The following is a 17328-nucleotide window of genomic DNA, read 5'->3' as shown; positions in this document are numbered from 1 at the left end:
GCTTTATGTATGTAGGTGCTCCTATGTTGGGTGTGTATATGTTTACTAGGGTTATGTCCTCTTGATTTATCTATCACTTTATCGTTATGTAATGCCCTTTTTTTTGTCTCCTGTTATAGCCTTTGTTTTAAAGACTATTTTATCTGATATAAGTATTGCTACCCTCTCTTTTTTTTTTCATTTTCATTTCTATGAAATATCTTTTTCCATCCCTTTACTTTTAGTCTGTTAGTGTCATTTGATCTGAAGTGGGTCTCTTGCAGACAGTATATGCATGGGTCTTGTTTTCTTATCCATTTGGCTACCCTAGGACTTTTGATTGGAGCATTTAATCCGTTTACATTTAAAGTGATTACTGATAGGTACATTGTTACTGTCACTTTATTATTCATATTTGTTATTTTTATTTTCTTTTTAACCCCTTCTCTTTTTACAGAAGACCTTTTAACATTTCTTGTTATGCTGGCTTGTTGGCGATGAATTCCTTAAGCCTTTTCCTGTCTGGGAAGCTCTTTATCTCACACTCCATTTTAATTGAAAGCCTTGCTGGGTAAAGTATCTGTGTTTGTAGATTCTTGTTTTTCATAACTTTGAATATTTCTTAGCATTCCTTTCTGGCTTCCGAAGTTTCCATTGAAAAGTCAGCAGACATTCCAATGGGGGTACATAACTAGCTGCCTTTCTCTTGCTGCTTTTAAGATTCTCACTTTGTCTTTGACCTTTGGCATTTTAATGATGATGTGTCTTGGTGTAGGTCTGTTTGAATTCCTCTTGTTTGGGACTCTGTGCTTCCTGAACTTGTATGTCTAAATCTTTTGTCAGGTTAGGGAAGTTTTCATTCATTATTTCTTCAAAGAGATTCTCATTCCCTTTCTCTCTCTCTTCATCTTCAGGTACTTCTATTACCCAGATCTTTTTATGCTTCATGTTGTCCCAGGGGTCTCTTAAACTCTCATAATTTTTTTAAAATTCTTTTTTTCTTTTTGTTTTTCTGATCAGGTGTATTCTGCTACCTTGTCTTCCAATTTGCTGATTTGATCTTCTGCTTCATCCAATCTACTGTTGAATCCTTCAAGTGTATTCTTCATTTCAATTATTGTATTCCTCATTTTTGTCTGGTTCTTTTTTATGGTTTCTATGTCCTTTTATGTGCTATTGAGATTCTCATTGTTTTCATCCATTCTCCCCCTAATTTCATTGAGCATCCTTATAACCATTATTTTGAACTCTGTCTCTTTTAGGTTGCTCGTCTCCATTTCATTTAGCTTATTTTCTGGAGTTTTCTCCTATTGTTTCATTCATGGCATGTTTCTTTGTTTTCTCATTTTATTAACCTCTCTGTGTTCATTTCTATGTATCAGAAATATTTGTTTCATCTCTCAGCCTTAGCCAGATGATCTAATGTGGAATGTGTCCTGTGTAGCCCAGTGGCGCACTCTCCTTGATGCCTTATGCCGGGAGCTCTGGACATGATCTTTGTGCGGGTTGTATGTGATCTTTTGTTGTCACCAAGCCTTTATTGCTGTTAGTAGGTCAGTGGATGGGATTAATACTCAGGCTGACTAAATGTGGGAATTAGCTGCGCCCACAGGGTAAGAGTTGTTGCGTGGTATAAAATAAATTTTGACATGATCTTAGCCTTAATATTGCTGTATGCTGTTGCTGCTATGATTACGCAATCCCATATTAATATCAGTGATATAATTTAATGTCTTCTAAATGTATCTTTCTTTGTCAGTGTTTTTCTCATCATTTCACAAATCACAATTCTGTAATGGTGAGGTAATTTATATCTTAGACTTAGTGCTAAAATAATGGAGTAGTTCCATTTTTGCTTAACAATTGATCTTTCTAATTTTTGCATTTTCTGATATTAATGTTTATTAGCCGAATGTTACTATAAAGAATTCTCTGTGTTGCAATGTAGTTAATTTCATTGTTTATTAAAATATTTCTCTCCCTCCACCATTCCTGTTCATTGCAGCATAAAAATATCTTATCGATTTTAATTGGAATTTCAAATTTGTGAATGCTATCTTATGTCAATGCACTAACCATAGATTACCTCCCTGCTCTTAGGCAATTACTACACAACAGAAAAAATCTGGATGAAAAGAGAGTATAATTTTGCGTAGTCATAGGACAGTTGTATGTTTTCAGTGAACACACCAAACCTCAACATGATCAAGGGAAAGATTTCTGGTCCATTAAGTTGGTCTAACAAATTCAAAAAAAAAAAAAAATCTGCCTTCTAAGCTTCCATGCATGGCATCCGAATGACTTACAGCAGTAACTAAACAATTAGCTACTTATTTCTTCCCCATTTGATTGGAAAATCTATGTCCATGTGGGCAGGGCCACGTACCCCTCAGCCTTTACATATGCTGCTGGAGAATCTGGTGTTTCCTTATCTGGAACTCATCTAGTTGGACACTGGCCAAGAACCCCACTTTCGGATTAAAGACTGACTTTGGCCAAAAGGAGGTTTGAAAGAGTCTTGATGAAGTGGTGGATTTATAGAGCTGGGGCAAGTGTAGATGAATGAGTAGAAAGGTTAAAAATAAAAGCCTCTCAGAGATTTTAGCAGATAGTTTTCTTAAATAAAATTTAAATTTTCAGAGAGAATACAAACTGGCTTTGAAAACATTTCCTTAAAAAGTCTTCAACTCTAAAAACTGCTTTTGCAAATGTGGCACTTGGAAGCAAAAGTATAAAAATGTTCATTTCTGAGTCAGAATTCCCACTCCAGGGAATTAGTTGATTCTAAAGAAATAATTCAAATAAATGTTGTTGTTATGGTGTAATTTATAATAGTGATGAATTTGAAACAGGCTCAAAGGCCAATGTTTAATAAATTATAGTACATTAATTCAGTAGGCTACTATGTAGCCATAACACTTTGTAACTGATACCCGAAGCAACATGGCAGAGCATTTGTAATGTAAAAATGAGTATCCATATGTACAAAGCCTGAGAGGGAACTCAAAGAAGTGAAAACTATTACAATGTTAAATGTTAGGAATATGAGCATGTTGATTTCCTTATACCTTAAAAAAACAAAACAAAACAAAAAAACAAAAAAATCCAAAAAAACAGTAAATGCACATATTTTACAGAATGTCCAATTTTCCTAGGCCTAAACCCCTCCACCAAACAGGATCAATGTTTTAGGCAACATATGGGATAATTAACCAGGTAGAGATGCTAATGTCACAAACCCATCATGGGAATGAGAGCCAAACTACTGACCCCTGAATGAATGAACCACATCAAGCATATAGATGGAGCCGCCCACAGGACGACTTTTTTTCTAAAGCCAGACTGTCTGCAACTGAAGTGACTGGAAATCAACCCCTTACCCCTCTGTTTATAGTATTTTCCTTAAAATTATGCACTGGAAATAATTCCGTGGTTGTTTCTTATATAGTTTTAAGTAATGTTTCTGTCCCTATATTATGCTAAGTGCCAGATGAAACAGCTATACCATCGTAGATCATTGCAATAATATAGTAGTCTCATTCATACACATTTTACTTTACTCTCTAGCATAAATGATCAAAGTAAAGTACAATTTCAAACTGGGGGCCATGGTTTTATATTTTATCTATCTTATTCTATACAAAAATTCACTGTGTATGAAGAGATTAACTTTTTGAGGACTGGATCTGAGAACAAAATGACTGGTCATTTTACTTCTTAACATATATTTTTATATGTTATTATGTTCTTATAAATGAGTTTGTTCTTTTTGAGCGAATGGCATCTGCTCTTCATCAAAATATAGCATACGTATGTTAGAGGGTTGGAATTGGAAGCAGTAGTGGTCAGTTAATAATGTTCAACATATAAATGCTTTTCAAAAGCTACTCATTATGATTCTGGATTTGTTTAGACTACCTGTAAGGCTAGTGGGCCTATATTACTGAGAATTGTGTAATCTTCCCAGAGGCAGCTTAAATCCAAGGTTATTGAAAGTTTTTAAAACCATACTAAAATGACTTACTTACATTTAATAATAATTTTCTAAGACGTAATATTAATAATTACAACCCTAGAAAAGGAATTTTTAAAAAGCTTTCTCATGAAAAGTTGTCAAGTTACAATCTGTTCATTTAAATGTTTTTCAGGTGGAAGTGAATCTTCCTGGGATAAGGATAAGATGCAGTCTCCTCTTGCTGCTTCTGGACCCCAACATGGAATTACTCATGCAGCTTTGGCTGGCCGGCCAGGCCTTGGAGGTGCTCCTACCCTCAATCCACTGCAGCAGAACCATCTGCTGACCAACAGTATGTATAATGTCCTCTCAAAACTTGGTGTATTGGGAAAAGTACCATGCAAGACACCTTGGACACCTTGGGCTAGTCTATTTTTCTTTAATAAGGTTTAACAGTTTGAAGCCAAAAGGGTAGATAAAGAAAGATTTATTTGAAAAGGTAAGATTTATAGAGTTGAGATAGATTGGGAGTCCATGTAGCAGAGTAGACATACATGAGAGATCATGTAGGAGAGTAATTAAGAATGTTGACTATAATCACATAAACTTGGGTTTGGGTTCTATGTCTTTTGAATTCCATATCACTGTTTGATTTTGTAGAAAGCTTCTAACTTTTCCAAGTTTCACTGTCCACAACTACAAAGTAGGAATAAAAGGATACTCACTTATTAAGGTTATTATAAGGACTAAAAATAATTTAAAAAATCTGGTAGCGATGACTTGCATATAGTAAGTACTGTATAATTGTAACTATTATCATTATTCAGCAATAAAATCACTGTTAATGTGTACAAATTCAGATTTAGATGGTGTTTTTAGGAATTTCAAAGATTCAGAAATCTTTCTGTAGGATAGCAAGTCTAATATATATTGCTTGACTAAAATCCTATTTTTCTTAAAAACAGGAAATCTGAAAGAACGTGTCTATTATTTATTTCCATAGGATTAAGACAACAGAGCATATGATGTCCTAAATTTTAATGAAATTCATCAGTTATTAAGCATACAGAATGTGTTATGATGTCCTACAGAGGTTATAATATCAAGGAAGAAATTTCCCATATAAATGGAATGTTAAGCAAAGGCAAATAAAATGAATGCCAGAATAGTTATAAACATTATGAGAAGTCAAAAAATGACTGATTAAGTTAGATATGTTATAAAAGAGAAAAACTTAGAGGACTTCTGATTTCTGGTCTAACATCTAAAGAGCTTAGAAGTTGTCATTCCTGTCCTCACACCAAGAAAAAAAAGTGGAACAATCTGATAGTTAGCAACTCTTAAATCCATTCAAGATTGAGTTCACGGCTTGAGGGCACAGCTATACCCTAAACTGGAGAGAGAGGTAGATGCAGCCTATAGGGAGCAAGAGCCACAGGTGGAGTTTGGTGAAAGCATTTAAAGGGTATTTGAGTAATTGCTGGAGACTAAATGTGGAACTAGCTTGAGGAATACTTAGGGAGTCCCCACACTTATGAGTTTTATCTCCAGGAAGCTTATCAGGTTCTGTTTGAAACTTGAGAAAATTGCCTCATGCTTCTGTCAGGGGGAGAGGAAAATTAACCATTTCAAAATATTCTCAGAGTGTTCTCTTCTCCTTAATAAAGTCCTGCTCTCAAAGAAAACTATTTTATCAGAACCTAAACTACTTAGTCTTACCGGAGCCTAACTGACCCGGGAGAAGGGATATGCTAAACTCTAGCATCCTGTAACCATTGATGTGAAGGAAGAGAGATACACAGCTACAGCCTCTTTAGAGGCCCACTGTGGATAAAAGCTAATTATTCAATTCTAGGCTCTTCTACCCTTCCTTTATCACCTAAGAGAGAAAATAAAAAGCTGAATAGCACTTGTGAATGTTATAGCCCAAAGACATAGGCTCTCTAAGAAAATGAGGCCTGATCTTAAAGTTATAGAATGCTTATCTTCCCTGCATCTTTAAACTCCACCACAATAGGACTGTATAATAATGAATACAAAACTGAAAGAACTGAAAGCCTCAGGATCAATTTAAAATGGATTCTGTAGGGAAAATGAAAGACAATGGTGGTGGTGGGGTGGATTAAAGCTACTAATACACAGCTACAACAAACAGTAGAAAAAGCCTAACTCCAAGTTACATAAACATAAAACTTCCCATTAAAGGCCTGTTTACCTCAGTTCCCTATACTTAATACTCTATTTCTCACTTAAATGAAAAAATTTACAAGTTATGAAAAAGGCAAAAAAGTCTGAAGAGATAAAGCAAGCATCAAAACCAGAATTAGATATAGCAGATATTTTAGAATTATCAAACTTAAAATTTAAAATAACTATGATTACTATACTAAGAGAATGGAAAAATAAATAGAAAACATACAAGAGCATATGGGGAATTTAAACAGAGAGATGGAAACTCCAGGAATCTAAAGGAAACGCTAGAAATCAAAAATACTCCAACAAAATAAAGAATGTGTTTGATGGGCTCATCAGTATACTGGACATAGTTGAGAAAATGATTAATAAGCTTGAAGATATATCAATAGAAACTCCTCAAATAAAAAAAAAGGGAGAAAAGAATGGGAAAAAAAGAACAGAATATCCAAAATCTGTGTGGCAATTACAAAATATGTAGCATTCAACATGAAATGGGGATACCAGAAGAATAAGAATGAGGGAAAGTAATAAAATAAATATTTGAAGTAACAATGACCAAAAATTTTCCAAAATTAATGAGACACTAAACCACAGTGAGGTAGGGGGAACCTCCTTACCCATTCAGGGACAAAGATACAAATTACACTAGACTCATCTTCAGAAACCAAGCAAGCAAGAATAGAGTGGTGTGAAGTAGTATCAAAAGAAAAAAAAAATACTCATCAACCTAGAATTCTGTATCCAGTGAAATTTCTTTTTAAAAGTGAAGAAGAAATATTTTCTCAGACATACAAAAGTTGAGGAAATTTGTTACCATACCAGCAGACCTGCCCTGTAAGAAATATTAAAAGAAGGTCTTCAGAGAGTAGGAAATGATATAGGTCAGAATCTTGTATCAACATAAAAAGAGGAAGAATGTTAGAGAAAGAATAAATTAAGGCAAATCTACAACTTAAAAAGTCTGAATCAGGAAGAAATAGAAATTCCAAATAAACTAATTACTGGTAAAGACATTGAATCAGTTATCAAAAGGCTCCCAATGAAGAAAAGCCCAGGACCAGAAGGCTTCTCAGGTGAATTTTACCCAATATTTAAAGAATTAATACCAGTCCTTCTCATTCTCTTCCAAAAAATCAAAGAAGAGGGAACTTCCCAAATTCATTTTATGAGACCAGCATTATCCTGATACCAAAACCAGAAAAGGACACTACTAAAAAAGAAAACTACAAGCCAATGTCCCTGGTAAATATAGATTTAAAATTCTCAATAAATACCAGTAAAACAAATTCAGCAGCACATTAAAAAGATCATTGACCAAGATAAAGTGTGATTTATTCGAGGGATGCAAGGATGGTTCAACATACACAAATCAATCAATGTGATACATTACATTAACAAAATGAAAGAAAATAATCATTTTATCATTTAAATAGACTCAGAAAAAGCATTTGACAAAATTCAACATATATTCATAATAAAAACTCTTAACAAATGAGGCATATAAAGAACACTTTTCAACATAATGAAAGCCATGTATGACAAATCCACAGCTAATATCATAATGGTGAAAGGTTGAAAGCTTTTCCTCTAAGATCAGGAACAAGACAAGGGCGCTCACTCTCACCACTGTTATTCAACATTGTACATGAAGTCCTAACTAGAGCAATCAGGTGAAAAAAAGAGAAGTATCAGAATTGAAAAAGATGTAAAATTGTCTCTGTATGCAGATGACATTTCCTATATAAAAAATCTTAATCCCAGTGGCTAACCAAAGAACTGTTAGATCTAATCAACAAATTCAGTAAAGTTTCAGAATACAAAATTAACATATAAAGATTAGTAGCTGCTATACACTAACAACAAATTTTCTGAATAGCATCAAAAACAATAAAATACTTAGGAATAAATTTAACTAAGGAAGTGAAAAATCTCAACTCTGAAAACTACAAAGCATTGATTAAAGAAAATGAAGAAGACAAATAAACGGAAAGTTATCCTGTATTCATTTACTGGAAGAATCAATATTATTAAAATGTCAATACTACCTAAAGCCATTTATAGATTTAATGCAATTCCTATCAAGATTCAATGGTGTTTTCCCCACATTCTCCTCCCTTCTGTGGTAAGGGAGTCTCCATTCCTCTTTCAGGATGGAAGGACTTCCACCTATCCAAATGTGTCTGCTGGTGCTGTATCTGGTGTGGCTAGCGAGGGCTCAAAGTGGTGCTCCAGGCAGCCAGGGCCTGGGCCTCCGCAGCCTCGGGGAAGAGCGCATTCCAGCGGTGACCACTGTCTACGGATTAGTACACGGTGTACATCCCAAGCTCAACAACGAGATCCTGGGCCACGACTACAGTTCTTGGGCATGCCCTATGCCCGGCCACCTCTGGGTACTCACTGCTCCCTGCCATCTGAGGCCTCCGCCTCGTGGCCCAGCTTGTGCAACACCACCACTCTGCTGCCTGCCTGCCTGCAGAACCTACACTAGGTGCTGCCCACCATCGTGCTTCTCGTGTGGTTCGCCAACAACTTGGAGGCAGCCGCTACCTATGTGCAGAACCAGAGTGAGGACTGCCTGTACCTCAATCTCTATGAGCCCACTGAAGATGGTCTGCTCAAAAAAAAAAAGCATGTCAAAGTGATGCTCAATCTTCCAGACAGTTTTCCGGAACTCTAAGAAACCAGTGATGCTGTTTCTGTATGGCAGCTCCTACATGGAGGGCACGGGGAACATGTTTGATTGCTCTGTCTTGGCCACCTATGGCAACGTCATGGTAACCACGCTCAACTACCAGCTTGAGATGCTGTTTTTTTTCTGCACTGGAGACCAGGCTGCAAAAGGCAACTATGGACTCCTGGACCAGATCTAGGCCCTCTGTTGGCTCAGTAAAAACATTTCCCACTTTGGGGGTGACCACAAGCACATCACCATCTTTGGGTCTGGGGCAGGAACCTCCTGTGTCAACCTTCTGATCCTCTCCTACCATTCGGAAGGGCTATTCCAGAAGGTCATTGCCCAGAGTGGCACTGCCATTTCCAGCTGGTCTGTCAACTACCAGCTGTTCAGGTACAAGCAACTGCTTGCAGCTAAGGTGGGCTGTGACAGTGCTGAAGGTTTGGAGTTTCTGTGCCAGAAGTCTTCCTGGGAGCTGATGGATCAGGACATGCAGCCTGCCTGCTACCCCATCACCTTCGGGCTATGGTAGACAGTGACATCATCCTTGATGACCCTGAGATCCTCTTGCAACATGCTTATCGGTGAGAATTCTTCAGCTACAACATGCTTATCGGTGTCAACCAAGGAGAGGGCCTCAAGTTCATGGAAGACTCAGCAGAGAGTCAGGACGGTGTATTCGCCAGCGCCTTTGACTTTGTAGTCTCCAACTTTGTGGATAACCTGTATGGCTACCCAGAGGGCAAGGATGTGCTGCAGGAGACCACCGAGTTTATGTACACAGACTGGGCCCACCGGGACAATGGCAAGATGCAGGGCAAGACCCTACTGGCACTTTTTACTAACCTCCAGTGGGTGGCACTAACCGTGCCACCACCAAGCTTCATGCTACCAGTACCCTGTCTATTTTTACACCTTCTATCATCACTGCCATGCTGAGGGTCAGCCCAAGTGGGCAGACGCAGCACATGGGGATGAACATTCATATGTCTTTGGTGTGCCCATGGTGGGTGCCACTGACTTCTTCCTTTGCAACCTCTCTAAGAATGATGTAATGCTCAATGCCATGGTCATGACCTACTGGACCAACTTCGCCAAGACTGGCGACCCTAACCAGCCAATGCCACAGGACACCAAGTTCATCCACACCAAGCCAAACCTCTTTGAGAAAGCAAGGAGAAGCAGTACCTGCACATTGGATTTGAAGCCATGTGTGGGTGACAACTACTACGCCAACAAGGTGGCTTTCTAGCTGGAGCTTGTGCCCCACCTGCACAACTTGGACACAGAGCTCTTCACTACCACCACGCCTGCCTCCTTATGCCACGTATTGGCTGCCTTGCCCACCTCCCGGTGACACCCCACTGCCTCCATCCATTTGGGCCCTTCCCTCACCCTCCTCCCACTGCTGCCAGCCACAACCACATACTATCTCACCTCCACTCCATTACAGTGGTATAGGGGGCAGCTTGGGGGTCCTACTCCCCAGCCCTTCCCCCTCAGGAAGTGACACTTGGAAGGCAAGGAGGAGAACTTGGTGGCAGGCTTTTCTTGTGTGGAGTTGTCACACATTGAGAAGCATTAGATAGAAATGAGTTTCTTCACAGGGATGTGTCTTTTTCCCATGCAGAGAGGCCAATTCTTTTCTCTGGAACCGGGCCTTTGAACAACTGGGGGGCATTTGTCTCCTCCACTGAGACACCAGTCTTTGGTGTGTGGAAGCATGGAAGAATTTTCCCACGTGGAGGTGTGCTTTCTCACAATGAGGTGTGTTTTCCCGTGTACAGGGTGAGTTTTTTTTTTCTCCGTCCTGGACACATATTGGCCCCCTCAAAGAATTTCTATGGGGATTTATACCACAGAATCATGTTTCCTTTTGTCTTCTCCCATCTCCTCTCTTTCCCCTACCCCATGGAGACCCTGGAAGTGGCGTATTCACATGTAGTGACCCTTGGTCACCACTTAACCCAGTGTGGTAACTGGGAAAATCACAGCCAGCCCTCCCATCTACTCCAGTGAAGCATGTATATCCCCACATGGCACAAGTCAGGTGAAGCACATTCTGCTGGGTAGAGCCTCACCTTCCATAGACGACAGACACAGAATCCCTGCCAGGGAGACAGGAGATCCATGCATCCCTGTGCTGTCTGGGAACTTGTTTTCCCATGGGTCCGAGGCACTTTTCTCTGAGCAGAAACATGTTTTTGCATGTGAATGTGTGTTTTCCCATGGAGATGGTCCCTTTCTCTCCAGCATTTCTCTGTATACTCAGGCCTCAGGCCCAGCACCTAATGCTTCCTGATACAACAGGTGGGAACAGACTTTAAATTGACAGAAGCTGACGGGAATGTACAAATCCAGAAGGGAAAGCTCTGCACCTCCCTTCCCAGAGATTCTGAGTTAGGGGTCAGGGGCATGGGATCTGCCAAAGCCCTCATTGCGGTCTGAGCACAACCTTTACCTCAGTCCTCACATTGCTCATTCGTGCCAAACTGGGTAGCTGAGTTTTGGGGTGAAAGACAACCCAAAACGTGCCAAGGATTTCCCAGTCCTGGGCCAGAGCAGGTAAACATGGATATGAGGGAAGTGGAGGTAGCACCTAAAGGGGGCCCACCTGTGTCTATCTTCTCCATGTCTCATTCCTCCCTCTCTGCCTCAGTTTTCCTTTCCCCCATTTGTCTCCCTCTTTGAAGCCATCCTAAGTCTCAGTGTCAAACCAGCTTTTACCCTTAGCTGCCAACTCCCTGTGACCTGCCCCCTCTTTCCTCAGCTGTCAAGGCTTAAAAAATAGAGTGGTGGAGGGGAGGAAAACAGGGAATAAAGGCTTCAGGGGACAGGTTAGGGAGAGACTGAAATCAGCTGTGCTGAGAAACAAATGGAGGGGGCAGTGGGGATGGGCTTGAGTAAACACCAGCAGGAAGAATTTGAAAGAACGTATGTAAGGTGACTTCCCAGAGGGCACTCGAGATAGGATTTGAGTCTATAGGAAAACAAACAAACAAACATGTGTTTAAGGGACACTAGTAGAAAAGGAAAGAATCCTCATTTGCCATAATTTTGTAGGTTGTTAGTGCCAAAGTTGAGTAGGGGTTGGGATGCTGTATTCCATTGATAGCCAGATCCAGAATCCCTGGTCTTGGCTCCCCAGAACTTGACTGTCTCTTCTCTCACCTTTACCCATGGAAACTTCATTCTTTTCCCACCCCTTCTGCTTAATTGGGTTTCTCTCCAAATAGCCATACTCTCTAAATGCCAGGGACCTGGGCCCTGAATCCTATAGACAGCAGTTCCCCAAACCGGGACATGGGAGAGGGGATGAGGGACCCCATGATTCAGCCAGCCTCTTTCCCCTTGACAATTCTCACCCTTCGAGGCTCTGTACACATTTTAAACCTGGCAAAAGTGAAGAGAATATTGTAAATATAAAAGTTTAACTGTTAAAAAAAAAAGATTCCAATGGCATTTATTACAGTAGTAAAAAAAGGCCACTCTTGAAATGAATATGGCACCACAAAGACCCCTAATAGCAAAAGATATCCTAAGAAAGAACAAAGCAGGAGGCATCACACTGTCTTATTTCAAGCCATATTCTAAATCTATAGTCATCAAAATGATATGATATCATCAAAATGATAAAAACAGAAAAATAGACAAATAGAACTGAATTGAGAACCTGGAAATAAATACAAGCCTATATGGTCAACCAATATCTGACAAGGGAGCTAAGAATACTCAATGGAGGAAAAAACAAACAAACAAACAAACAAACAAAAAAAACAATGTCTTCAATAAATAGTGCTGGTAAAATTGAATATTCACATGTAAAAGAATGAAACTTGACCCCAATCTTAGAACACTCCCCAAAATTATCTTGAAATGGATTAAAAATAAATGTAAGAACTGAAATCATGAAACTCCTGGAAGAAAATACAGGAGGAGAAATCTCCTTGGCATGGATCTTGGTAATGATATTTTGGAAATTATACCTAAAGTACAAGTAACAAAATAAAAATTAAAAAAAAATTAAGAAGTGGAAATATATTAAACTAAAAAGCTTATGCACAACAATGGAAACCAACAAAGTGAAAAGACAATCTACAAAATGGGAAAAATATTTGCAAGCCATCTATTTGATAATGGCTTAATATCCTAAATGTATTAAGAATTCATACAACTCAATAGCAATATATACATACACACACACTCTCAAACACACACACACGTGTGTTTGTGTGTGTGTGTGTGTGTGTGTGTGTGTGTGTAACCCAAAATAACCTAATTTTAAAATGGGCAAAGGACCTGAATAGATATTTCTCCAAAAAAAAGATATATGAAAGAACAAGAGATACATAAAATGATACTCAACATCAATGGCCATTAGAAAATGCAAATTGAAACCACGATGAGATATCCCCTCTACTTGTTAGAATGAATGTCCATCATCAAAAAAGACATGTGACAACAAATTCTGGCATGGATTTGGAGAAAGAGAACCCTTGTGCGCTATTGATGTGATTGTAAATTGGTATAGCTGTTATGGAAAACAGTGTGAAGGATCCTCAACAAGTTAAAATAGAACTACCATATGACCCAACAATTCCACTTCTGGGAATATATCCAAAGGGAATGAAAACATTAACTTGAAAATATATGTGCACCTTGATGTTCATAGCATTATTTACAATAGCCAAGACATAGCATTATTTACAATAGCCAAGACACGGAAACAACCTAAGTGTCCATTGATGGATGAATGGCGATGGATGAATGGATAAAGAAGTTGTGATTATATATATATATATATATATATATATATATATATATATATATATATATATATATATTCTCACACACGCACATATATATATGTATATACATATATATGCTGATAGAATATTATTCACCCATAAAAAAGAAATGGGGAAATCCTACTGTTCATTTTTTGCTGATAGCATAAGATGGAACTCAAAGGCATTATACTTCCGTCACACGGAATACTCACGACGTCAGAGAAAGACAAATACTGTATGATTTCACCTATATGTGGAATCAAAAAAATAAACTTATAGAATAAGAGATCAGATTTTTGTATTTACCAGAGGTAGAAGGTAGGGGACAGAGAATTAGAGAAAGATGGTCAAACCACACAAACTTCCAGTATAAGATAAATAAGTACTAGGGATGTAATGTATAACATGATGACTATAGCTAAGAGTGCTATATGATATATAAAAAAGTTGTTATGAGAGTAAATCCTAAAAGTTCTCATCGTAAGGAGAATAGTCTTCCCTTTTTTCTTTCTTTTCTCTTAATGTATTTATATGAGTAGATAGATGTTAGTTGAACCAATTGTAGTAATCATTTTACAATATATGTAAATCAAACCACTATGCCGTATGACCAATTTATACAGTGATATGTGTCAATTATTTCTCAGTAAAACTGGGGGAAAAGATTTAAATCTTTTTAATTAAGGTAAATAATATATATTTTTTCTTATTCTTACTTCATCTAAAAATAATATTCTGTTCAAAATGATAACAACAACGTGTTGAGTGATTGCACCTTATTGATAAGTGATATGACAGAAATCTTATAAGGCACAGGAGGGAGGAATTGGAAATACACTACTCTAAGGCACTTATAGTACACATGAAGTGGTATAGTGTATTTAAAAATTGGCTTAGACAAGTTTTAAATGTATACTGAAAACTACAGGGCAACCACTTAAACATTTTTAAATAAGTATAATGAATATGCTAAGAGAGAAAAGAAAAATTAATAATAAAAAACTCAGTTTACACTTGAGAAGGCAACAAAAGCATGCAAGACAAGATTTTTAAAAAGAAAAAAAAAAACAAGGATGATGAATAGAAAACAGTAACATATATAATAGCTACTTATCCAACTATCAGTGATCACTTTAAATATGATTGGTCTAAATATACCAATTAAAAGCATAGACTGCCCCATGTGCTGTAGTGACCTGGGATGTTGATGTCTTTGCCCTTACTTATATGCAATATACTTCTTATATAATCATGTATAGAGCAAACAAACAAAACAGTGCAAAACAACAACAATAAAAATAGAGATTCTCAGAGTGCATAACAAAAACTAGACTGAACTATATGTTGTCTATATGAAACTCCCTTTAAATATAAAGACACATTGATTAAAAGTAAAGGATTGGAGAAATATATGCTATGTTAACACTAATCAAACAAAAGAAGAATTGGTTACAGTAACTTCAGACAAAGAAGGTTTCAGAGCAAGGAAGATTCTTAGGGATAAGAGGGGCATCGAATAATGATAAAAGAGGTCAGTTCCTTAAGAAGACGTCAACAAGACTTAATGTATTTTCTCCCAATAACAGTGTCAAAATATATGAAGTAAAAACTGATAGAACTTCCAGGAGAAATGGATGAATCCACTATTATATTTGGAGAATTCAATACCCATCTATTGAAAATGAACATATACAGTAGGCAGAAAGTCAGGAATAGTTGAACTGATTAGAACTGTCAATTGACAGGATCTAGTGGACTTTTATAGAATATTTCATCCAACAACAATACACATTCTTCTTAAATTCACATAGAACATTCACCAAGATAGACCACATTCTGGGCCATGAAATATACCTAAAAAATTTAAAAGAATAGACATCATACAAAATATGCTCCCAGTCATAATGGAATTAAAATAAAAATTAATAACAGAAAAAACAGCTGGGATATCCAAAAATGCTTAGAGATTAAACAGCACACTTCTAAGTAACACATGTGTCAATGAATAAATTTCAAGAATATTTTAAATGAAAATAAAAATGTCATTAAAATTTGTGTGATGCAGCAAAAGCAATACTTAGAGAGAAATTTATAGCATTGAATGAATATGTTAAACATAAGAAAGGTATAAAATTAGTAATCTAAGTTTTCATTTTAGCAAGTAGAAAAAGACAAGAAAATTAAACCTAAAGCAGAAGAAAAAATGAATAAAAATTGATGCAGAAATTAATGAAGTTAAAAATTAAAAATTAATAGAGAAAATCAATGAACCCAAAACCTGGTTATTTGAAATGACTAGTAAAGTTGATAAAGCTCTATCCAGACTCACCAAGAAAAAGAGAGAAAATACAAACTACTAGTATCAGAAATGAAAGAGGGCTATTACTGCTGACACCATGGACATTTAAAGGATAATAAAAGAATATTACAACTTTGTGCTCACAAATTTGATAATCTGGATGAAATTGACAAATTTATTTAAAGATAATCTATCAATACTCATACAATAATAATTTGGTAATCTGCTTAGGCCCACATATATTAAAGAAATTGAATCAATAAAATAGAAAGCACCAGCTTCAGATGGCATCACTGGTAAATTTGACCAAACATTTAAGGAAGAAAATATAACAACTTTCTAGTCTTTTCCATGATGTGGAAGCAACAGCAATACCTCCAAACTCATTCTATTATGTCAGCATTACCTAATTACCAAAGCAAGACAAACATTACAAGAAAAAGAAACTATAGACCAATATCTCTCTTGAGTATACATGCAAAAATCCTCAACATAATATTAGCAAATCAAATACAGCCATGTATAAAATAATTATACATCATAATGAAGTAAGGTTAATTCTAGGTATGCAAGGCTGATTCAACATTCAAAAATTAATTAATGTAATCCGTCACATTACCAGACTAAAGAAGAAAAATCATATGATCAAAAAATAGATGCAGAAAAAGATATGGCAAAATACAATAACCACACATAATAAAAACTCTCAGAAAAAACAGGCATAGAGGGGAACTTACTCAACTTGTTAAAACATCTACAAAGAAATCTATTGCTAACTTCATATTTAATGATGAGAAATTATACTTCTCTCCTAAGATTAGGAAGAACAAGGTTGCCTTCTCTCATGACACCTATTCATCATTTTACTGAAAGGCCTAGCTAATACAATATGACAAGGAAAGGATGATGCATATATTGGGACAGAAGGAATTGTTTTTGTTCAAAGATGACATGATTCTCTATGTAAAATTATCCCAAAGATCTGACTAAAAATCTCCTGTAACTAATAAGGGATTATAGCATGGTGGTATACAAAAGTTGATTGCTTTCCTATATACCAGCAATAAAAAAAAAATTGCTATTTCAGATTTAAAATGAAATTCCACTTACAGTAGCAATAAAAAAATAAAATACTTAGGTATAAGCCTGACAAAATATTTATAAGATCTTTAGAAAAAAATCCTACAAAAATACAATGAATGAGAAAGAAGCAGGAAACATGGCAGAGTGAGAGACATTTCCAGATCTCTCCCCTTGAAACAATAAACTGAACATCTAAAACTCAACAAAACACCCAAACTGTACACCATCACATCAGAGCATAACATCTGTGCATAAGAGCTACCACAGGTCAGAACCCCAGGTGTCAGGCGGTGGACTCGGAGAAATAAAGAAGCTGCCTCTCACAGCTGCTGGAGCTCTTTGCAGGAGGAGG

General features: G+C 36.9%; 1 protein-coding gene and 1 pseudogene across 1 annotated transcript in view; both read left to right on the top strand.

The window, feature by feature from the left end:
* Nucleotides 1-17328, top strand: part of DACH2 (dachshund family transcription factor 2) — a 683066-nt gene that overhangs the window by 530745 nt on the left and 134993 nt on the right. The window contains exon 9 of the mRNA XM_039870200.1: nt 4128-4286. Within this exon, the coding sequence (XP_039726134.1) occupies nt 4128-4286 (159 nt within the window). The remainder of the gene's footprint in view (nt 1-4127; nt 4287-17328) is intronic.
* On the top strand, nt 8281-10161 carry LOC120608139 (neuroligin-2-like; annotated as a pseudogene).

Source organism: Pteropus medius, unplaced genomic scaffold, assembly GCF_902729225.1.
Source record: "Pteropus medius unplaced genomic scaffold, Ma_sr-lr_union100, whole genome shotgun sequence".
NCBI classification, from domain to species: Eukaryota; Metazoa; Chordata; class Mammalia; order Chiroptera; family Pteropodidae; genus Pteropus; species Pteropus medius.
This window is presented reverse-complemented; position numbering and strand designations above follow the sequence as displayed.